The sequence below is a fragment of the Capra hircus genome, chromosome 2 (genome assembly GCF_001704415.2).
Source record: "Capra hircus breed San Clemente chromosome 2, ASM170441v1, whole genome shotgun sequence".
In the NCBI taxonomy this organism is placed as follows: Eukaryota; Metazoa; Chordata; class Mammalia; order Artiodactyla; family Bovidae; genus Capra; species Capra hircus.
This window is the reverse complement of record NC_030809.1, coordinates 129929104-129953941: the sequence shown is the minus strand read 5'-3', so window position 1 is coordinate 129953941 and position 24838 is coordinate 129929104. Positions and strand designations below refer to the sequence as shown.

At 38.2% G+C, this 24838-nt stretch overlaps 2 protein-coding genes across 4 annotated transcripts in view; one reads left to right on the top strand and one right to left on the bottom strand.

Moving 5' to 3' along the window:
• The window catches only part of PMS1 (PMS1 homolog 1, mismatch repair system component), a 110421-nt gene extending 101868 nt beyond the window's left edge, over window positions 1-8553 (bottom strand). For both annotated transcript variants that reach the window (XM_005675860.2, XM_013967766.2), the window contains exons 1-2: window positions 8447-8553; window positions 636-787 (exon numbers count right to left, since the gene is read on the bottom strand). In XM_005675860.2, the coding sequence (XP_005675917.1) occupies window positions 636-767 (132 nt within the window). In that variant the 5' untranslated portion in view covers window positions 768-787; window positions 8447-8553. The remainder of the gene's footprint in view (window positions 1-635; window positions 788-8446) is intronic.
• ORMDL1 (ORMDL sphingolipid biosynthesis regulator 1) lies at window positions 8652-23849 on the top strand. Of its 2 annotated transcripts, none has more exons than XM_018065586.1 (4): window positions 8652-8754; window positions 10340-10520; window positions 15519-15670; window positions 18521-23849. In XM_018065586.1, exons 2-4 carry the CDS (start codon window positions 10347-10349, stop codon window positions 18654-18656), a joined length of 462 nt encoding a protein of 153 aa, XP_017921075.1. In that variant the 5' UTR covers window positions 8652-8754; window positions 10340-10346; the 3' UTR covers window positions 18657-23849. The 2 variants fall into 2 exon arrangements, with proteins under 2 accessions (XP_017921075.1, XP_017921069.1); XM_018065580.1 differs by having other exon boundaries at window positions 8665-8792; window positions 18521-23630.

Sequence of the window (24838 nt, the reverse complement as noted above, 5' to 3'; positions counted from 1 at the left end):
TTAACTCAAATGATTTAATATGTAGCACTTAAATTTAAAAATGTGAAAACTATGAAGCAACAAAGGACACAGTTCTGAAATAAGATTAAGTAGAAAAAACAAAATACAAATGAGAATATATAAAACAAATAACCACATACAATCAAGGGGAAGTAATAGCAGAAAATATGGACAAATTAAGTTCATTTATGTGAAAGAGTCCTCAAGAATAAGCATTCCTTTATGACTTCCTTTAGTGTTACTGTATATTGATTTAAACTAAAATGCATTTTTAAGGATTTACTCTTAAATAAGACAAAGTATTCAATGTTCTAAAAATAATTTACTGGTATATAAAGAAATAAAAGGTAATAGGTGTAAGGAGAAAACATCTGTCCAACTCTTTTTTTGCTTTAAAGGTTAGTGTTAGTTAGTGTTAGTCACTCAGTCGTGCCCGACTCTTGGTGATCCCATGGACTGCAGTCCACCAGGCTCCTCTGTCCATGAGATTTTCCAGGCAAGGATACTGGAGTGGGTTGCCATTTCCGTCTCCAGGGGGTCTTCCCAACCCAGGGATCGAACCTGGGTCTCCTGCATTGCAAGCAGATTCTTTACCGACTGAGCTACAAGGGAAGCAGCATCTCAAGAACACTCACCAGTTTAACATCTATGCTTGTGGCACCGGCATCCAGGGAGTTTTCAATGAGCTCTTTTACAACACTGACCACGGAAGTGATTATTTGAGAGCTTGAAAGGAGGCGAACTGTTGCTGCGGACAACTGTTTCATTCTAGCTTTCAGCACAGTAGCTAGAAAATAAACCATAAGATGTAAAAATAAATATTGTTAAACATTCCTAACAGAACTGATAGCAGTTTGGTTACAAGTCTCATTGTATGTCAGGCTCTACTGTTAAGCACATACAGTATTAAATTACTTATTTATTATGAATATCCTTTAAACTCAATGCCATTATCATCTGCATATTGTAAGACTAAGGCACAGAGAAATTATTTGGTAAGTCACACTATGTTACTAATTGAAGAATGGTAAGAACAATCGCGTAATAAGTGTAATGTATGACCTGCCTGGCTAGGAATGACCAGATGGTGCTGTTAACTGATACGCAGATAATGTCAGTCATGTGCCTTAATGGTAGTGGCTCTTGAACATCATTAGTCATCGATACATTTCAATGAATTACAATTATCTCTTTTAATTAGTGAGCTCTTTTAGAGTTAGTAAATCTAGATTCCAGAATTACCCTTAATCTAAACTAGTCACATCTCTGACATATCACATCAGATTACCATCCTATAAACTACTGAGCCTAAAACATCTTTCTAATCATGTGGCTCCCCAAAGCCAAAATAAGATAAAGCTCAAATCCATGTGCTGGCATTCAAGGTCCTTTACATGCCGATCCAACTTGTACATCCGAATCTCTCTACCAGTAATTGTTTTAAACCATAAAACTCTCTGTCTTGAAACTTTTGCAAAGAAACAAAAAACCTCATATGGAAGTCATATATACAAAATCTGCAGGAAGTGGGGTTTGCATCTACTTTAATGCCTAACTTCAGAAAAGATTTCAATAAATTAAAAAATACTAGCTTGACAACATACAAGTTCCTCTAGAGTTAGGATTTTATCTGACAATAAAATGGGGGAGGGGAGAACCCGAAGTATGTCCTTAATTTACCATGACTTGTTACATGTGCACGCGATGAAACGATCCTATGGAATCTAGGTCCAAACAAAACAACAATACCAAAGACAAAAAGGTTTCTGTTTAGGATTCTTTTTCAGGCAACTTAGATATAAACAAGCAGAGTGACATAAAGTTTAAGAATAAGTAATTGAGCAAGAAATGGAATATAGCCACTAAGATTACACAGAATTTTGAGGAATGTATTTCTGGGAAGTAGTCAATATACTGACTTCTGAATGGTGCTAACTGTTCACAATTCATAACTACATTTTGCTTTGCACAAGGCAAAGCTGATTAGCACAATGGAGAAATATGCCAGACCAGAGTCTAAAAAAACAGGTTTGGGTGTTCATCTTTAGTCACATAAACTGAAGATTACTTAAATCCCTCTGTAAAATCAACTCATCACTTGTATGCTGTTGTTCAGTTGCTAAGAAGTATCCAACTCTTTGTGACTTCATGGACTGCAGTGCCCCAGGCTTCCCATCCTTCATATCTCTCAGAGTTTGCTGGAACTCATATCCATTGAGTCAGTGATGCCACCCAACCACCTCATTCTCTGCCACCCTCTTTGTCTCCTGCCCTCAATCTTAACCAGCATCAGCATCTTTTCAATGAGTAGGGTCTCCGCATCAGGTGCCCAAAGTATCGGAGCTTCAGCATCGGTCTTTCCAATGAATATTCTAAAGGGTTGATTTCCTTTAGGATTGACTGGTTTGATCTCCTTGTAGTCCAAGGGACTCTCAAGAATCTTCTCCAACGTCACAGCTCAAAAGCATCAATTCTTCAGCACTCAGCTTTCTTTATGGTCCAAATCTCACATCTGTACATGACTTCTGGAAAACCACAGCTTTGACTACATGGACCTTTGTTGGCAAAGTGATGTATCTGATTTTTAATATGTTGTCTAGGTTTGTCATTGTTTTCCTTCCAAGAAGCAAGCATCTTTTAATTTCACGGCTGCAGTCACCATCTGCAGTGATTTTGGGGCCCAAGAAAAGAAAATCTGTCACTGCTTCCACATTTTCCCCTTCTATTTGCCATGAAGCGATGGGACCGGATGCCATGGTCTTAGTTTTTTGAATGTTGAGTTTTAAGACAGTTTCTTCATTCCCCTATTTCACCCTCATCAAGGGGCTCTTTAGTTCCTCTTCATTTTCTGCCATTGGAGTGCCATTACTTAAATACCTCTGTAAAATCAACTTACTACTTGTATAAATGAGGATAATCCCTCATTAGTCTGTTGTGAGAATCATATAAGAAAATACACACAAAATGTTGTGGAAATGATAAAGCCATATAAAATATACAGTATTCTCATTACCATGATCATTATATACAGAAACACTGAAAATCCTTTTCTAACAATTAACTTCTAATTACACTATGCATGTAATTTGGGGGTAGCCCAGTCTTAGAAGTAGCTGTCAACAACCACCTTTCAGTGTTTCTTTGTGGCTCTCACTGGCTGGGAGGCCTTCCCAGTCAGTCAGGAAAACAGCACACAGTCAGCTGCTCCATTGCCGTAACAGTCACACAAATTAATGCTGTCACAACGAAAGGCACCCTCTGTCCTGTTCCCAGGCTTCAGACTGGCCTCAGGTCTAAAGGAACAGAACTGCATGGTACTATTAGCAACTAGCACACACAAGGTCGTCACCAGCCACTTGTGATGGCTCACACATGAAACAGGGCTACTCCAATTGTGATGTGCTAATGCACTCTGGATGTCAAACTTGGTATAAAATACGGAAGTTTAATTAATTTTTTACATTGATTAAAATTAAATTATATTCTGAATATATTGGATTATATATAAAATTAATTTCCCTTAATTTTTTCCCCCTTTTAATGTGACTTACCATAAAATTTAAAAGTGTGTGTGCATACATATATGCAACCCCATGGACTGTAGCCCGCCAGGCTCCTCTGACCATGGTGATTCTCCAGGCAAGAATACTGGAGTGGATTGCCATGCCCTCCCCTCCAGGTGACCTTCCTAACCCAGGGATTGAACCCAGGTCTCCTACACCGCAGGCGGATTCCTTACCATCTGGGCCACACCAGGGAAGCCCATGAATACTGGAATGGGTGGCCTATCTCTTCTCCAGGGGATCTTCCTGACACAGGAATTGAACTGGGGTCTCCTGCATTGCAGGCCAACTCTACCACTGGGCTACCGGGAAGCCCATACATGGCTTGTAATAGTTTTCTACTGCAGAGTCCTGGAGAGAGTAGTGGTTACAAGAGCAATCTCTGAAATCACACTGCTTTGGTTCTAGCTTAGCTTTTTACACTAATAATTATATAAATGTTGAGAAAATTAAACTCTTAAATTTAATCATCTAATCTACAAACTAGAGATAATAATGGTATCACATGGCTGTGCTGAGAAGTCAGTTCAGTTCAGTCGCTCAGTCATGTCCGACTCTTTGCAACCCCATGGTCTGCAGCACGCTAGGCCTCCCTGTCCATCACCAACTCCTAGAGTTTACTCAAACTCATGTCCATTGAGTTGGTGATGCCATCCAACCCTGTCGTCCCTTTCTCCTCCTGTGAAGTAAAAAAAAATAATGTATACAGCTTATTGGGCTTCCCTAGTGGCTCAGTTGGTAAATAATCTGCCTGCAATGCAGGAGACCCCGGTTCAATCTTTGGGTCAGGAAGATCCCCTAGAGAAGGAAATGGCAACCCATTCCACTACTGTTGCCTGAAGAATTCCATGGACATAAGTGTTAGCAGGCTACAGTCCACGGAATCGCAAAAGTAGGACACGACCGTGTGACTTTCACTTTCATACAACTTATTATAGTGCTTGGCATATACATGCTAAAAGATCCCGGGATCTTTGGACTAAACTGAATTCCTCCAAACTAGTAAACGAATCCCACCCCCACCTCTACCTCCCTCCAACAGGAGCTAACATAGCTTGAAATCAGATGAGGCTTGGGGTTAAGAAGTCTGCTTCCTCAGTTTGAGTCTCAAGGATGTAAGAAAAACACTTATTAATCAAGTTTTGGGGTATTAACTTAGCCTCACCTCAACCTTCCCTTTCTGCACAATCTTTTTATTCATCTCATCATCTTTGTCTCATTCTCTATAACTTCTCTTTCAAAATCTATTTCCTGTTCCCAAGTCCCTAATTTCACCCCAGCCTTCCTCCTCTTCTGTCTACTGAGATCAAGGCAGACCACAGCATGATCTCTATTTTCACACACTTTACCTTCTCACCAGTGTTCTTTGGTTTCTTACAATGTTTACATACTCTTCCTCCCTCAGTCTCAGACTAATGTCTCTTTCTTCTAAGCTAACAATTTCACCTAGTTTCTTCAGTCCCACCCCACCTCTAGTCATCCTGGCCTTGAAAGCAAAAACAAACCAAAAATTCTTCCCTCAACCCTATTACCTCTATGATTATCTTCTTTCTTTATGAAGCCAAACTTAAATAAGTAACCTATACTCACTGTCACCAATTCTCTATCACTGACTCACTTCTAAAACCCTTGCAAAACAGCGTATACAATCCACTGTTAGGATTCTGTTCTCAAGTTCACCAATGAGCTCTTACGTCATCAAACCCTTTTCTCAGAACTCATGTTCCTTGACATCCCTGAAGCATGTGACATTGATGATACTGTTCAATTCTCAAGAATTATATCATCCACCTATACCTCTTGAATCTCTTCATATTTTCTTCACTCTCTTCCCAGAAAATGGGCATTCCATAATCCACATTCTTCTTATATACCTTAAAACCCAAAGCTGCAGCTATACAATCACATCTAAATCTACATCCCAACAGTGACCTCTCTCAAGACAAGTGTTTCTTACAATCAGCGTCACTGATACCTCAAAATAGGTATTTATAAAAGAGAACTTCTCTTCTTATTCCCCCTTCACACCTCCCACTTAACTTTGTTATTTATCTTATTAGCACATTGTTCTTACTGACAGCAGTCAAATATGTCAATCTTGGTTTGCCAGCAATCCCACCCTATTTGCACCTTCACACTCTCCTAATGCAAAACTATCTATCATTCTAGACCCAATTTCAGTATCATTTATAACCTGGTCCTTTATGATCACTGAGCCAGGAATGACCCTTTTTGCTCACCCTACATTCTTAAAGAACTTGGCTCACTTTACACACCTGTGTCCTTACCTAAACAATGTCTGAATGCAGGGAATTATTATTTCTGGATGCAACACAAGAGTAATCAGAGTACTTCACAAATTAATAAAGTGGGTCACAAAAAATTATTTTATCAGCACTTACCTCTTGCAAAGGTAAACATTAGGAAGAGTGACCTCCCTTCCTTTATGTATTCTAATTTGCCTCCATATCATCCCCTGCACATCACTTGTACCTCCTAACCAGGACCTAATGTCTAGAATCCAGGACCTAATTTCTAGAATCCAGGACCTAATTTCCAACCACTTTCTAAATATCATTATTTAGATGACAGGGAGGCACCCTAAACTTAACATGACCCAAGGGGATCTCAGATCTTTCTCTTTCTTCTTGAATTTATTTGATAATAAAAACAGCTTACATAAGCTACTTTATAAATTAATACATACAAAATTAATCCTCACAAGTTTATGTATACTGTCATTCCTCCATCACAAACAAGATTTAAAAGCTTGATAACTTGTTCCAAGATCACACAGCTATTAAGTGACAGAGGCACACCTGCATATCTTGGCATGCTTGACTGCAAAGGCTATGTTCATCCATTCTCACAAAGCAAAATTAGAAACCTTGAGTCATCCTTGAAATTCTTCTCACTCTCTACATCCTGCCACCCAAGTCCTATCTATCCTACTATTTAAATCTCTCTCAAACTAGTTCTTTCCTCTCTAAAGCTACGGTACTACCTCTGTTCAGCCTCTTAACAATTTTCCCCTGAACTACTGCCATAACCAGGTAATTGATATTTTCCTGGGATCTCAAGCACCTACACTGTTCTTTATATAATTTAATCATGTTGCTATCCTACTTAAAGTTTTATAAAGATTTCCAACTATTAGGTTAAATCCAAACTCCTTAACAACTGGACCTCTATCTCTCTGATCTCATCCCACTCTTCTCCAAATAACACACTAGACCAGTCACACTATACCATTTGTCTCTCTTAATGTAGCAGCCCTGATTCCCTCCTCAGAACATAAGGTTCCCTTTCTCTACTACTGACTTCTAACCATACTTCTAGATTTAGTTCAAGTACCACCTCCTCAGGAAGCCTTTCTTATCAGCTCCAATCCTTGCCCCAACAAATTACACCCTCCTTCCTCTGTTCTCCCAGAGCACTTTTCCCTTATTTCTAACCCCAAACTCATCACAGATTATTCTAAGTATTCTATTTCTGTCCCTTCCTAACTGAAAGCTCTTTGAGAACAGAGACTGTATATTAATCTTACATCCCTAGCATAACTTTTGGAACAAGCACTCTACTGAATGTGTACCGATCGGCATCTTTTTAAAAGGGATATCAGGCTTATGAATCACAGCACAGAATGCCTAAGAATGTCAGGAATCAGTCTTCCCTATTTGCTGAGGGGTAAATCAAACATTCGCAAAAGAGGGCTGATAATCAGGAAAATCAATTAAGGACAGCAACGTATCTAAAAAAGAGGCAAATATCAGAGAAGTCATAGATAAACTTTAGGGAGAATACAATGAAATAATTAAAAGGAAAAAAACAACTTGTTTCATAGGGCCAACAGAAATGCTATATATACATACATATATAAACCCATATATATATAGGGTTTCCCAGGTAGTTCAGTGGTAAAGAATCTGCCGGCCAAAGCAGGAGACACAGGAGATGCGGGTTCAATTCCTGGCTAGGGAAGATGCTCTGGAAAATGAAATGGCAACCCACTCCAGTATTGCCTGGAAAACACCATGGACAGAGGAGCCTGGCACGTTACAGTCCATGGGGTCACAAAGGGTTGGTCACGACTTGACAACTAAGCAACCACGCATATATATAGTCCACCTTCTCTTACACCAATTTTGAAATGCCCACTGAAAGTTATTTCAGCATTACAAATAAACTCTGTGTATTGCCAAGGTAATAAAATTCAACTTCAAAGATAACTACAAATAACCTGATTTTTTTCCTCTTTTATCTTGAATAAGACCAATTCTCAAGGGAATTCCCAGGCGGTCCAGTGGTTAGGATTTCACTTCGCTACCAAGGTCCGGGTTCAACCCCTTGTTGGGAACCCCTGCAACCCACGGGGAGCGGCAAAATAAATAATCTCTTGGAACCCATATTTCCTCACCAAACAAGTACCCGTCTTCTGCGTGTAGAGAGACCCAGAATGACCTAAGTAAAAATCATCGTCAACCGAAAAGTTTGCTTGCCCCACTTGCATGATGCTACTACATACAATATCATGAAGCCTACCCTCACACTCAAAGACAGGCTGAATTATGGCTGTCCGGAGGTAAAATTCTCCCCAGCAAACTTTAAGACCTGCACTCACAAGGATCTGAGGAGTGGGCTGAGACATCGTTTAGTCAAGAAAGCCCAGACACTACGGAGGCCCGCAGCTGGTGGGAGGCCGCTACCCGCGTGTGCGCGCCCGCTAGCGCCGCTGCGCCTGCTTCCCGCTCCGCGAGTGGAGAGGGGGAGGGGCGCCCCCGGCGGCCCCCGGTGCTCGCGCCAGACCAGGACGAGGTCAGAGGAGGCCGCTGTCGAGCCTACGACAATGTAACAGTGAATGCCCGTTGGCCACACGACACTACCTGCTTGCTCGCGCGACGTGGGCAATTACAATCCACTAGCGGACCGGCCAGCGTCCCGACGGGAGCCCGGACCCGGCCTCGCTGACTCCCGACTCACCCACAGCGCGCGCGGGGCGGGGCAGACACGGAGCGCACCGCCCTCAGTCCCGCCCAGTCCGGCGAACATGGGATTGGCGCCGCCCTCAGCCAATCCCCGGGCAGCGCTTTCCGCAAGGAGCGCTTCCGCCAGCCGCGCCGCGCTGCGCGGCGCTGAGGCTGACCACTCGCATCCGGCCTGAGGAGACGCCGCCTTCGCCTCCGCGGCGCTGGTATTGTTTCTGTCCGGCCGCCGGGAGTGGGGCGGCGGGTGAGTGGCTACGAACGGCCGCAGGGGCTGTGATGCCGCCTGTGCCGTGGGGAGCTTCTAGCAGGCCCTCGGCTTGAGGGTAAAGGTGGAGTTTGGCTCCATCCGCCGCGCCCCGTCTGGCGATGCGGGCCAAGTGGCCCCCAGGACTTGCTCCCCAAATCCTCGTCGTCGCGTCCCGGCCCTGACGGGATGTGCAGCTCCGAGAAGAAAGGGTGGGGAGTCGGGGCGGTTTGTCGATAGCACAGCGGCTTTTGCTGAGCTTCCACTACCCAGGAGCTCCGGCCGCTGGGGAAGGCTGCCCTTGGCTGTGTAGCGGGCGGTCGCTGGGTTCCCTGCATCCGCGAGGGCAGCGCCGAGAGGGTTCTTTGCTCTGTGAAGTCATTGTTTGCTAGTCCTGAAGTGGCGCGGCAGACTCCCTGGAAAGGTTTTCTGCCCTGGGGTAGGATCAGTCTTTGCCTTCCGCCTCAGATGTAGATTTTAAGGTCTTTCGAGCATTAAAAAAAAAAAAAATCTGTCGAAAGTGGGAAAAGCACCCTGTGTGGTGGCATGTTCTAAGTACAATTTATAGCGTATAAAAATTATATATTATGTACGGTGGATATTTAGACTGGAAGACATATTTACGCGTTTAAATTTGAGACTGACTTGATGATTTTAGTGTAACTTTCATCACCGTAAGCCTATAGATTTTTGGAGGGAGAGGGCCATTGTACTCTGAAAATACTTGTTGGATGGAGTTAGGATAAATTTCTCTCTCAGTGCTAACTCTGTAATGGAAACGGTTTGTGTATTTTTAACTCAGCTGTTCCCAATACACTGTAGCACGGCCCCCCTCTCCCCCAGTCTCAGAAAGAAAGAAGGGAGGGGGAAGAAGGAAAGAGAAAAAAACAGTATTTTAGGGACGGTGACCAGAATTACAATGTGCAGAAGACAGACTCCTTGTTTTAACCTAATTGTATCACAAGATTGAGAGAGAAACCTCATCCTTTGACCATGTAAAATTTCCACCTCTTTGTGTTCCTCTCATTTTCAGTGTTCCTGAAGGAGTGATTTGAACTCTGACCACTCTATGGATACATTGTTAGGTGTAAGAGTCTGGCTACTCAGAACAGACTGGTTTAGTTTAACTTTGTTCTTTTTTGCATATTAGTTTATTCTGTTGGTGAACTTCCTGAATTTTAACTTTGCTCTCATGATATAAGAAAATGTAGGTTTTCTCTTTCAGTTTGAGGTTTCCTGCCCATTGTTTCATTTAGTAAAACCAACATGCTTGAAGACAAGCTTTAGGAAAGGAATTTTAACTTTATTATTTTCAACAAGAAGCATAAAAATAAGTCTTGTCTGTCTTAGCTTAGAATCGGATGTGAATAACTATTGACCTCTTGGGCATGTGAAAGTAGCATATTTTGGAGGGTCTGTTCTATTTTAGAACGATGAGGAGGGGAAAAAAGTAATCCCAGTAGCACACTTATTTTGTCATGTCAGAATTAGGAATATTTGAGTTTCCAGTTACAACAGTGTTGATTCATTTCATTGCTTTTCTACAGCGCAAACATGAATGTTGGCGTTGCCCACAGCGAGGTGAATCCGAATACCCGGGTAATGAACAGCCGTGGTATGTGGCTGACATATGCATTGGGAGTTGGCTTGCTTCACATTGTTTTACTCAGTATTCCCTTCTTCAGTGTTCCTGTTGCTTGGACCTTAACAAATGTTATACATAATCTGGTAAGAATTTCACCTTATACTAAACACTTAAAACCTTAAGGTTTAATGATTTTTCAGAGACTGGGTGGGGAAAAAATGGGGAGTTATTGTTCAATGGGTAATGTTTTGTAAGATGAAAAGTTCTGGAGATGGATGGTTGTAATGGTTACATAACATTGTGAATGTACGTAATACCGTAGAACTGTACACTTACAAATGGTTAAGATGGTGTATTTATGTTATGTGTATTTAAACAATTTTTTAAGAAGCTTAAAGTTTTATACTAAAAGAAAAACACATGACTCAGTTTTTAAACAAATTGACTTATATAAAATTAAACCATTTATATAGTTCAGTGATTTTTTTGTATCTATGACAGTTTTGAAAAATTCTTATCTCAAATAAGGTTATATTTTTGTATCACTTTATATTTAAACATTGGACCCTTTTTATAAGACCTTTTATTTTCTTCCTGTTTTATAGAATCTGAAAAAAAAGTCATTTTAGCAAAAATTACAAGATGCTTTAACTCAGACTACTATAATATATTGATTAACCAGAATGCATCATAAGTAATTATGTTTTTTGGTTAACTAGAATCTAATGAACATCTTTGGTCTAAATCCTTGTTAAGTCTTTCTAAATTGTATAAATATACTTTTCTGTTTCAGTGTAGAAATTTTGAGTTTAATCTGTCTTAAATGATTCAAAAACTTATGGTGCCTTAAGCTTCTTCCTGTTAACTATTGCTTTTGTATTATATGATAGCTCTACAAAGTACCAGAGATTAGACCGAATACTCTGGAAATTGCCTATTTAAAAACAAAAAACCTGATAGTGACTTTTTTTGTCTTTCACAAACTATTAAAATAGAATGAAAGGGGAGAAATCTAGTTATTTGAGACTTTTAGTTGAATCCAGATTAACTCTATTTGTTTAAAAATATATCCAAAATGAGAAACTTAGAACTAAAACAGAAAAGTGTAGGAGAAATAGATGTTTTTTAATTAGTATGATTTATTTTAAATCTTCTGGAAAGTATATGAAGTTGGCTGTGTGTGCTCATTCGTGTCCAGTTCTTGTGACTTGGTGGTCTGTAGCCCACCAGGCTCCTCTGTCCATGGGATTTTCCAGGCAAGAACACTGGAGTGGGTTGCCATTTCCTCCTCAAGGGGATCTTCCTAATCCAGGGATCAAACCTGCATCTCCTGCATTGGCAGGCGGATTCTTTACCACTGAGCCATCTGGGAAGCCTTGAAGTTGACTGGAGAAGGACAAAGATGATGTGGTAGAAATAAATGAATGTCCAATTAGTTTATTTTATATGATAGACTTTGAAAGGAATGTTTAACACTATTTTTAAATAGTGATCTCTGAAATATTTGATGCTAGTCTTATCCCTTTTATTGGAATTCTTTTCCTTTGGCTTCCATGGGGCTGCTTTTTCCTGGATATATTTTGGATCTTTCCTTTACTACTTCCTCTTGCAGTCTTCTCTTTTCCTCTCAAGTATTGCTATTACCAAGGTTTTCTTTTTCATCCCTTCTTATGATATATATTCTACCTAGGTTACTTAATCTATCTGTATTTTCAGTTTCTACCTGTTAAATGATGATGACCATGTTAATACTGCCAGATCATCTTGCACCTTAAAACCAAACAAGTTTAAATTATACTCACTCCTGACATATTCCTTGCCACCCACCACGATCTGTTCCTGGACTTTGTTCCTAATCTAATCTAAAGGTACCACTATCTGCACAGCAAGCCAAGCCACATAGCTGAATGTCAAAGGTAAAGTGATTAATACAGTGTATCATCCAAACCAAGACTGTTTTGAGAGTAAAAGAGAGCTTGAGAGCTCTAGTAATAACAACCTTGAGAGAGTAAGTATAAATCAGGATTACCCATGCAAACTAGTATATATGGTCACACTAGTCTTAGGGTAACTTTTTTTCTTTATATTCCACAGCCATTTAGTCAAAGCCCTGTCCAGTTTTACTGTCTTCAGCTTGATCCTTACTGACATTGTTATAATTCATGCCCTTTTTTCCACTCAGGTAGATTACTCCTACTTGGTCTGCTTGATGCTCCTCTACTCTACTTTCCTTCATTTGAGTTTGGCAGAGTGATATTTTTAAAATTCATGTTTATTCAAGACACACTCTTAAGTCTTTCAGTGATTCTGTTGCATTCATAGTAAAATGCCAAGTTCTTTGTGTGACATAGAAAACTAGTTGAAAATAGTACAGAGGCAAGAAAGAGACCCAATCTTAACACATCTCCAAACACAACTACGGTCTCAAAATAATGAAAATCATCTCTCACCTTTCTGCTTTGACTTAGGCTCTTCTTCCACTATTTTAATACCCCTTCCTCCTTCCTGCTCTGCCTGGCTGATCCCTGCTTGTCCAGGCAAACTTCTCAAGTATCACCTTTTCTAGGAAGCTACAAAATCCCCATGCTGGATTCTTTTTTCATGTGTTTATCATACTGTTATAATTAGCAATTTATCTCTTCTATTTTTTAACTTCTATATCTCTAAAGGCCTATTTAAATGTTGCTGAATAAATTATGTATGTTCTCACATAATTTTCCCTTCTCCAGTGGCACATGTATTAAATGAACTTAAGAAGTCATCAGCCCACTTCATGTTTTCAAGTTGGTTGACTGAGATTGAGACACAGTATATGGCCATGGACAAAGGACGAGTAATTGAGAACACGTAGGGAAGTAAACTTCCGACTTCGTAGTCCTCTATACTAAAAACCTGACTAACCAGCCATAAATGTAGCAATTACATGATTACATGATGCCAAATGTAAATTTCTTTTGATGTTAACCTACATTAAACCAATTAAAAGTGTGAAATATGTACTGCACGCTTTTTAATACTGAAAAATAGACCTAATTGTTATCCATGGTTAGAAAAAAACATGGCCTCTGTCTTTATAAACTATATATTAGAAACCTACAGGAGTTGTTTTACTCAGAGCTATAGTTCACTCTTACAAGTTCTAATACTTCACAAAGTTCTTATCCTGGCTTTTAAAATAAAAGAAAACTCTTTTCACTTTGAGTCAGTAAATATTTGTTAAGGTCTAATCATGAGCTACATACTTATTTCCCTAATTCTTTTAATGTGGGTATAAATCATCACTAAAATTTTCTAGAAAAACAATAAAAATAATGGAGTAGAAGATAAATGGTTAGATAAGATTTTTTTCATTAAAAAGAATACATAAAATAAACTGTTTGAATATTATCTTCTAGACGCTGGTGAGTGCATGTGGTTTGAAGGACATAATAAGAGAATTATTTTTTCTCTTCAATAACTTCTAATACATATATGGTCTAAAGCAGAGATTCTTAACTTTTAAGGGTCACATTCTGCTGAGAATTTGAAAGCACAGAATTTCTGTTTCATAATCTCTTTTAAAACCAACATGAAAATGATTTCCTTGTGCTTACAGAATAAATATTCCTTGGTTTAATGTCATCTTGGCTTAATATCTAATAGTTGCTTTGTATGAGTCCCTATTCCTGAGGTATTCAGGCTAATGGGAAAACAAACATTATAAAAATAACTTCAATATAATGTATTGTGCTATAATAAAACTATTTTCAATAAAATTCTACATATGCACATAGGGAAGAGGTTAATTAATGCTAATGTGAAGCGCTTCACTAAGGAATTATCATTGAGCTGAACCTTCAGAATAAGGTAGTTGACAAGGCACCATCAAGGCTTTTGCTTTGCATTTCCTGTATTTCATTACACCTTTGACAGAAATGTCTGTCTTACATTGTAGTTGTTTGTGCATACCTTTTTTTTTTCCTTACCATCTCAGAAGATTGAACTTTCTCAAGGGGTTGCACATGTCTTGTTCAATTTCATATATGTATACAGGTCCTGTGTTCTATACGTATTAGCCACTTATTAACCATTTGTAGATTTACATCCGGTTGAACATGAATCCATGCTTCTGTTGCTTATGTGTTATTGCAGGTAAACAACTTTTAAACTGCCCAATGGAATAACTAGGAAGTAGACCAAGCTTTAAAGAAGGGCTGTCTTAACCTATTAATAATAACGTAAAATTTCAAATCACTGAGTTTTCTATTTTTTCCATATATTTATTAAAAGTTGAAGTTAAAAAAAAATGATAGTCACATCATGACTTTATTGGGTAAAACTGTTCCACAATAATATATATGCTTTATTCTTTTACCAGTGCGGGGGTACATGGTAATCCTGTTACCTATAAATCTAAGTGGATATCTCCAGGAAACCAAATCTAGTACACATTGTTTTTTTTCCTAATTAACCACAAAATTAGATACTTAAACGTATCACTGGCCAGAATGGCTCTTAGTAATTTTTTTTACTTTAATTTTTAAAAACTACCTTCTAAAAACACACTATTGAGTTACAGTGGTGATTTTAAAAGCAGGTTGTGTTAAACATTATACCTAGTATATCAAACCATCTTTGTTCAGACATCTTGAAAAAGAACTAGTGAGACAAAGACTAATGTTAAGTATTTTCAAAATAATTTTCCCCTACACAGATTATAATATTTGCCAATTTATATGTTTTTATCATTATATAAATATCATCAGACTTACTAATATAACACTCTAAACTTTCCAACACACTGGAGATAAGGTAATCCTATTTCCTAATAGGAAATGTACTAGGAAATCTAAATGTAATGATGCAAAGCTACCCTAATGGTACTTTTCATTTATTTTCTGTTTAATAAGAGATGAAAACAGGTTATTTTTGGTGGACTTTATAGTGGTTTTCACCAAATAATATTTCCATTTAAGCCCACAGAAGTCTAGTTTTACTATGAAGAAACTGGCCACAATCTTTCACAATAATATGAAATCTTAAAACTTGAGCTGTTAAGTTTATCATGCAGTCTGACACAGCCTGGAACTATCTTGATGCTTAATGACAAATACTCATTTTGTATTTGATATTAACTATATACCCCCTTGCTTGTTTTTCAGGGGATGTATGTATTTTTGCATGCAGTAAAAGGAACACCTTTCGAAACTCCTGACCAGGGTAAAGCAAGGCTCCTAACTCATTGGGAACAACTGGACTATGGAGTACAGTTTACATCTTCACGGAAGTTTTTCACAATTTCTCCAATAATTCTGTAAGTAGTGGAAATTTTCAGGTATGAGGAGGTCTGGATGAGATGAAGCCATTCTTTTATTAAATTTGAAATAGAAACAGATTATTTTGTTGAAAACATCAATAAATTGTTACTTCATAGAGAATATAAAATACAGGCAAAATTTTTAACAAACTGTTAAAACTAGTTTTCACTTCAGTCAAACATATATGGAGACAACATTACATGTTCCTCAGTATGCCAAGACATTCTAGAATGTACAAGTCAAATATATTCTAGTTCATTTTCTTAAGCTGCTTGCAAGAAAACTAAACACATAATCTTGTTCTGTTGTCCACTATCAGATTAATCTCCCTCAACAAAGATTTAGATGATTTCAGATGAATTTCATTGACTACCTGCCGCATTTGAATGCTCAAACTCCTTGGGAGAGAGAGTATGGTTTAGAGAAAACAGAAGTTAGGCTTTCATTGTAGGACAGACCTGGGTTGAATCACGTAGCTGTCACTTTGCCTGCTTGGTTTGCTCATATATAAAATTCTAGCCAATGGTACCTAACTCAATTTGATGATATAAAAAATGAATGAGATAATACCTATCTGTAAAGCATCTAACCTTATCTGATTTCCTCCTGCTGCTGCTGCTAAGTCGCTTCAGTCCAACTCTGTGCGACCCCATAGACAGCAGCCAATAAGGCTCCCCCGTCCCTGGGATTCTCCAGGCAAGAACACTGGAGTGGGCTGCCATTTCCTTCTCCAGTGCATGAAAATGAAAAGTGAAAGTGAAGTCGCTCAGTCGTGTCCGACTCGTAGCGACCCCATGGACTGCGGCCCACCAGGCTCCTTCGTCTATGGGATTTTCCAGGCAAGAGTGCTGGAGTGGGGTGCCATTGCCTTCTCCAGATTTCCTCCTAATATCTGATATTCAGGATCCTCCACAAGATGGTTCCTACTTTATTTTTCCTTTATGTGAATATTATACCTTAACCCAACTCCCACCTAGCCTCACTCTTCTAAGCAGCATTTCTTAAATATGTTTTATGTATAATCCTATTTCTGTGCCTTAGTTCAAGTCATTTTTTCCACCTCAAATGCTTTCTCCTTTCTTACCTGTCTTGTTTTTCTTTCAAGATTTAAATTGTGACCATCTCAGTGAGGTCTTTTCCTTAGCAACCAACCTTCAGTGAAATGCTCTGCTTTGAACTTCCATAGTAGTAGTTATATATCCCTAATTTATGCCACTTTATATTATTTCTCTATTATTTTATTTCTGCAAAGAATTTATAAGTGCATACAGTGCTTTGAATTCTACACTCAGATGCTTGCATACGATAGATATTTCACATATATCCCAATCACTTATCCAATCACAAAGAATATATATAATTACATATCCATTATAGAATCAGTGTGGTCTGCAGTAACTGGAAAGACTTCTTAGAGGCATTGTTGTTGGTCAGTTGCCAAATCGCGTAAAGCTCTTCACAACCCCATGACTGCAGCATATCAGGCTTCTCCCTCACCATCTCCCGGAGTTTACTCAAACTCATGTCTGTTAAGTCAAGGCATTAGAATCCCTTAAAATGGAACTTAAGGTAGGTTAGGTGTTACATTGATGTTTAAGATAGGGAAGGCATTTTCAAAGAAAAGAATGAAGTAATCATAAAGTGGTAGATTTCTTTTTCCTTATGTAGATTTCGTTCCACATAAGAGGAAATTTTTTAAGTTTTTAATTATTTTAGCCTGACATCAAAAGAAAAATATGTATGGTCTAACAAAGATTAATGCAATAACAAGAATAATGGCTATTCAGAGAGCCCTAAATTTGTATTTTAGCTCTGCTGCCCTCTAGCTATCTGACTTTCAGCCATATTCTTGAAACTCTCAGTGTCCTCATCTATAACATGTTGAAGATTGCATTATAATACGGTTGACCATTGAATAATGTGGGGCTTATGTGTGCCTAGCTTCAGTATAGTTAAAAATCTGGAGTATAACTAGTCAGCCTTCTATATCAAGTACAGTACAATGCTTTATTATTTACAGTCTATATCCTGTTTATATTAGGATACTCTTTTGGTGGCTTCTTGATGTATCCTCATTCTGACATACCCTTGGGTCAAACTTGGGCATTCTGAATTGATGATTTATGGTCTTAAAGGTGGCTTAGGCTTCTTAAAACAAATTCTCAGATATTGGATATCCTGAATATATACACTCAGATGTTCAGTTATAGAAAAACAGCTGGAATCTTACAGTAATATCTTTCAAGTTGCCAATTACACTGGTTATATACCTGTTCAACTACAGTATGGAAAAAAACATCAAAAGGGCAATCAAGTATTTGTTTGCTTTCAAAGATGGCTATTATAAATTATACTAATGCACTAACACCCTGTTTTTCACAACTTTACAGCAGTGGCTTTTAACCTTTTGGTGGGTCACAATGAACCATTTGAGAATATGATGGATGCTTTGAATCTGGATCTTCTCTTTAGATATATACACATTAATACAAAACTATACCTAAAGTTTCAAGAAGCATACAAACCCTAGTTTGAAAGTCTTCTGCTTTAAAGGATGCTAAGTAGTAACTGTCTTCCATTAAATACATTTTACACAATTGCAAAAATGCAAAATGTGCATATATGCCTCTATTCAACCAATGTTTCAGTCTCAATTAAAACTAATTTAGGCCCCCAAACTAAAATGTTTGCTCTTGTTCTAGTGCTCAAAAAAAAAATGGTTCTACTTTTAGGTATTTATGTTTCAGTGGCCTTTTTCCCACCTTTAAATATTTAAAGATTTCTAAGCAATTTCACTTTTATATATTTTATATATATATATATATTCTTAACTTTTGTTTCTACAGATATTTTCTGGCAAGTTTCTATACGAAGTATGATACAACTCACTTCATCCTAAACACAGCTTCTCTCCTGAGTGTGCTAATTCCCAAAATGCCACAGCTTCATGGTGTTCGGATCTTTGGAATTAATAAGTATTGAAATGTTTTGAAATGGAACAAAAAGCTTTACAGCCACCGAGTTTTCTGTAAGCAAGGAGTGGTTAGTAAACTGCATAATGTGAAATGAGAGGTAGCTACATTAGACGGCCAGTTGCTAGTTCTTCATAGGCTATTTTGAAGTGTAGATTCTTACAGGAAGATGCCTCTGTTTAATGCACCTGGTATCTTTCTGAAGAGAGGCATTATGGGCAGGCTGGGCAGGCCCAGCTTATAAGTTAAATGGCTGTAAAGTAAGGGTGTAGTAGATAAATCCAAGGAAGTAGAGATCAGAAACTAAGTCTGGCTTAGCTTAGAATGAATGGGCATTATGTTTGGAGAAGAAAATTTTCAATCATTCAGTCATGGTCAGTTTAAGCCGACTTACATGTAAACCAGAATCATCTCTTTACAAGTTTATTATAAATTGTTTTTATTACCATACATATTCCTCTTGTGTTATATAAGAGGATATATATCCTTTGTTTTATACAAACCAATTCCTACCTTATGAACTTTTTTGGTTTTGCAGGCTCAACATTGTTTGATAAATGACTTTTATTTTTACATTTATTACTGAGTTCATGAAAGTTCACTTTCATGACTGATTGATGATAGAAGATAGTCAGGCATCTTAGAAGCAGCCTCTTAGCTGGCCTTCTAATTTTGGAATAGAGTGGGTTTTGCTGCCTTTCCAGATACAAGGCTGCTAAACCAATTAAGAAAATAATTTATTTTTCATAATTAAAGTATATGGTAACTTAAAGTCTCTGCTTATTTGGTGGAGCAATTTAATTGTTGCCATCTGCCATTCTTTAGTAAAGAAAATTAAAATGGACAACTACCTAGCCAACCTGTGACCTGGCAGAAACTGCTTCTCTAGTAATAGTATCAGAGTAAATAATGGAGTCTTCTTGTAGCAGGTCTGCAGTGAAAGAGAACATCATCTTTTCTTAGTCCTCCTGCTCTCAATCCCCATCGTTTACCCATTCGTATTTTACCTTTCAATATGTGAGTCTTAGTGTAGATAACTCAGATTTCCAAAGCAGCAACCATTGAATTTTTGTCCCATAGAGAAGCTTTCTATAGTTGCTAACATTAATTCCAAGAAATAACTATATACTACTTTGGGAAGTAAACATGTCAAAAAAAAGTTCTGATATGGAATAAAACTGAAAAACCTAGTAACATTTGTAAGCAAGAGTGAGTATAAAGAATTATAAAACCAACTTAAAAGTCAGTTTGTTTCACACTGACTCTTAGGGGGAATGATCATTGTTTTATATTTTAAAAGTGTTGAGTTTAGAAATCAGTTGTATGATAATGCCTTTGTATGTTTGTATTTTTAAATAACCAGTAATCTATACTTTAATAAAATTTTTCTTTGGTATAAGGTTATTGCAAAAGCTTCTAAACTCAGTCATTAAATTATGCTTAAGTTTTTTGTTTTAAGCAACTGAATTTGTAAAAGTGAAAGTGTTAGTGGCTCACTGGTCTCTGACTTTTTGCAACCCTGTGGACTATAGCCTGTCAGGTTCCTCTGTCCATGGAATTCTCCAGACAAGAATACTGGAGTGGGTAGCCATTCCCTTCTCCAGGGGATCTTCCCAACCCAGGGATTGAACCTGGGTCTCCCACACTGCAGGCAGATTCTTTACCATCTGAGCCACCAGGGAAGCCCTTGTAAAATTAAGGCACCTAAAAAGTATTCTTTCATTTTTCTTCATTTTAAAGTTTATCTCAAAAGGCTTAAATTTTTTTCCACAGACTTCAGAGACAGAAATCGGCCTCTGATACAGGTCTTCTGCTGTTTCCGCTACTTTAGCCCTTCAGTGTGTTAAAAGATATTTATTCAATAGATATTTGAAGACCCACTCCATTGTAGGAACTATTTTAGGTATTGTGGGTACAGTTTGTAGCAAGACAAACCAGATCCCTATGTGCTTACATTCAAGTTGGAGAACAGATGAGTAAACAAATACATATTATTTTACATAGTGATAAATGCTATGGAGGGGTGGGGGGTGGGGAGGTAAACCAGTAAAAGGCAGGGGAGCCTGCCTCAGAAAAGTCTTCCATAAAGATCCTAACTAATGCGACATTTAGACAGAGACTTTCCTGATGTAAAGGAGCAAGCAATACAAAGATCTAGGGAAAGAGGCTTTCGAGTACTGGTGATGGCAGGTACTAAGGCTCTGGGGCAGGAAGGAGGTGGTATGTTTGAAGGACAGTCACTGTCCCTGGAAAGGAGTAATAAGCAACAAGGATAAGAATGGTACCAAATGAGTTCAGAGAAGTAGGTAGGGGTCGACCAAGGTAAAGAGCAAATTTTATTCTAAGCCTGGCAAAGCCATGAGAGAGTTTTGCACAGGAGAGTAAAGGGATCTGGGGTTTTTGTGGTGGTTTGCTTGTGTGTCTATGAAGGTCACTGGCTAATATTGGAAATAAACTGTAAGGGAATGGGAAGCAGGGAGAACAGTTGGGAAGCTACTACAAGCAAGAGGTAGCTCAGACTAGGGAATTAGCTGATGCAGTGGTGAGAAGTGGTAAAATATGGGATACACTTAGCAAGTACAATACAGAACACTGATACAATGAAAGTAAGTTGGGGGAAGGGAACTAAAATAACTCATAGTTTTTTAGCCTTAACACCTAGGTGAGTGGTTGAATGGTAAATAAGAAAACCGTTCCTAATTTCACAAATTTGTACAGTTTAGTGTAAGAGAAAACTTTTTTAAACATAATCTATAATGACTATTATTTGGAATAAAATCAACTGCTATGCTATACTTGCTCCTAATTTCAAGTCAGGACACATAATACCAATTTCTAAATAGGTCTGAGTTCAGAAATGCTGCTAATTTTAGCATGCACTGGTGACTCTTGACTGCATCAGTTATTCCTTTGGAGTTCCAATGGTGGTGGTTTATTTCCTTCATTCCTTCTACATGTATTTACTGGAATTCTTTTGTAAGGAAGATTTTCCCCTTCTCTCCCATTTATTCAGTCATTTATATTATGAGCTCATGGATGTTTTATTGTTTGTTTATAATCTATTATAACGATTAATTTGTTGCTCAAATTGTCCTCCAGCTTTGACCAATGGGAGTTTCCACTGGAACGTCCAAAGTTAACCCCTGTATTCTTTTCACTTGCCCCATTTTTCATTTTTGTTTTTAAGCATAGAATGGTATTTGTTAGGTTTATGTCACTATTGTCTGTTAAACTAGAAAGATCTTGAGGGGCATAGCTCTCTCCTTAACTAATATCTGTGTGAATTAGCCTTACAAAACTATATGATGCCAAGAGTTGGAAAAGACCTTAGAGGCTATGTAATTCAACCCCACCCTTTACGTTCAGTTTTCATTGACCACCACGCCTCTGTTCAGTCCTGTGTTGGCACTAATAAAGGAGGACTTAAAAAATACAAGGCTGCATTTTTGCAATGGAATTTATAACCTGTTTTACATTTAGCCAAAATTTAATGCTTGTTCCACATAACTTTTCAGCTTTTAAACTGTTACCAACAGCACTGAATAAATAGTACCAGAGCGCTCACCATTTTCCATTATGATATGGTTTTAAATTTTTCCCACTGTCCTGATAATTCTGCTCTAAGTCGCAGTTTATTATATATCGCACTAAGGCAACTACAGATGTGATGTCACTCCAACAGTACCGCTTCCCTTGTTCTGGATACTCTTTATTCTTAATGAAGCATATTTTAGCTGTTTTGAGAGCCACATATCACTGATTCACTTGATGGTCACTAAAATCTCCGGTCCCACATGCAGTGCTGTTCAGTGATGGTTTTCCCTTCATGTACTTACTTAATGGATTTATCTATATTCCTATAGATCCCCATGTTGTTGGACTTTAACCTATTGATTCATCTTGTCTAGCTGATGTTGAATCTTATGCAATATATTTCTCTTCTGTCTCCTATATTAATCTCTGTGTGCGTGCGCACGCTCAGTCATGTCCTACTCTTTGCAGCCCCATAGACTGTAGCCTGACAGGCTCCTCTGTCCATGGAATTTCCCAAGCAAGAATACTGGAGTGGGTTGCCATTTCCTCCTCCAGGAAATCTTCCTGACCCAGGGATCAAACCTGTGTCTCCTGCATTGGCAGGCAGGTCTTTACCACTGAACCACCAGGGAAGCCCTATATTAATATGTATCACTAGTAAATACGACTCCAAAATATCCTCATGCAAAAGACCAATGCAGCAACTCAGCATAGACCAATGCAGTTTAATATTCTTTCCAACAGGACAGAAAAGTGTAATTCCCAAAACAGTTACATGTATATTACATATTGGTGTTGGAAGTGTAAACAAGTTCAGTACTGGGGAGATAGGTCTAGGTTTAAAAGAAAAAACAAAAAGCAATTTTTGAATAGCACTGGGCCAAGAAGTAAGGTAGGTAAGAGGATAGCAAAGATAAACACCTTCATTTTGCTTGATGTCAAAAAGTGAGATGTCTCAGATTTTTATTTTACTCCATAATTACATTTCCAGTTAAAAACGATACAGCAGGTAGTTTGTTACGGGGAGTTTACAAGTTTTTGTCTAGGGCTTCCCTGGTGACTCACTGGTAGAGAATCCACCTGCCAGTGTAGAAGACACAGGTTCGATCCTTGATCTGGTAAGATCCTACGTGCAACAGAGCAACTAAATTCTGCTCCACAACAAGAAAAACCATCACAATGAGAAGTCTGCACCACAACTACAAGTAAGCCCGTGCAGCAACAGAGACCAGCACAGCCAAAAATAAATAATTTGTTAAAGTTTTTGTTTAGCTACAAGTGAATTAATTCATAAGAATTATAAACATCAAACTTACAACACTGAATTTGGGTGTACAGTACACAGCTCAACTGAAGGGTGATACTTTAGCTCTTAAATTGGGTCTTTGGTTCACAGAAGTTGATTATATTATTTTTGACACTTTCATAATTAAAATATTCCATAATTTAAAAGTTAATAATATATTTGGATTTTATTTTATGTTCAGAATAGTATAATTTATTCTATTTTTTGACTCATTCAAGCCTTTAATAAAACAACTAATGCTTATGAAAGGGACTCAATCTGTAGCTCTAAAGATCTATGTAATCTCAAGTTAGCACATAAGCTAGTTTTGTTACTATGACATTTAACTGCATAATTACATGGATAAAAATAATTCTCAAATTCAAGAATTGAAAGAAACATCATAATGCTTAGAATGAACTCTAAAATATGAAAGGAATTTTACAATATATAAATTTTTTGAATTTCCAATTACGTTGTTGTTCAGTCACTTAGTCTTGTCCAACTCTGTGACCACATGAACTGCAGCACTCCAGGCTTCCCTGTCCTTCACTGTCTCCAGAGTTTGCTCAAACTCATGTCCATTGAGTTGGTGATGGAAATTCTCACATATGCTACAACACTGGATGAACCCTGACATTAATGCTAAGTGAAATAAGCCAGTTACAAAAGGACAAGTACTGTGTGACCTAGAGTATGAGGCACCTAGAGTATTCAAAGTCATAAAGAGAATGGTGGTTGCCAGGGGATGGGAAGAAAGGGAAATGAATTAGTGTTTAACGGATAGTTTCGGCTGGGGAAGATGAAAGAGTTTTGGAAATAAGATGGTAGCAATGGTTGCACAACAATGTGAATGTATTTAATGCCACTGAACTGTACACCTTAAAATGGTTTTTCTAACACTTTAACATGATTTTTTTAAAAAATAATAAATTTGTGATACAAGCATCATGGTTCAGCAAACAAAATAAAACATGTTCCAAAGATGAGACCTGCCTGATGGATGGTATTGCTGCTGCTGCTAAGTCGCTTCAGTCGTGTCCGACTCTGTGCGACCCCATCCTCGGATTCTCCAGGCAAGAACACTGGAGTGGGTTGCCATTTCCTTCTCCAATGCATGAAAGTGAAAAGTGAAAGTGATTACTCAGTGATGTCCGACTCAGCGACCCCATCCATGGGATTTTCCAGGCAAGAGATGGATGGTATTACCATTAATTAAAGAATGTAAAGAGAAAGTGTTAGTTGCTTAGTTGTGTCTGACTCTTTGCTTACAGACCTCATAAACTGTAGCCTGCCAGGCTCCTCTGTCCATGGGTTTCTCCAGGCAAGAATACTGGAGTGGGTAAGCCATGCCCTTCTCCAGGGAATCTTCC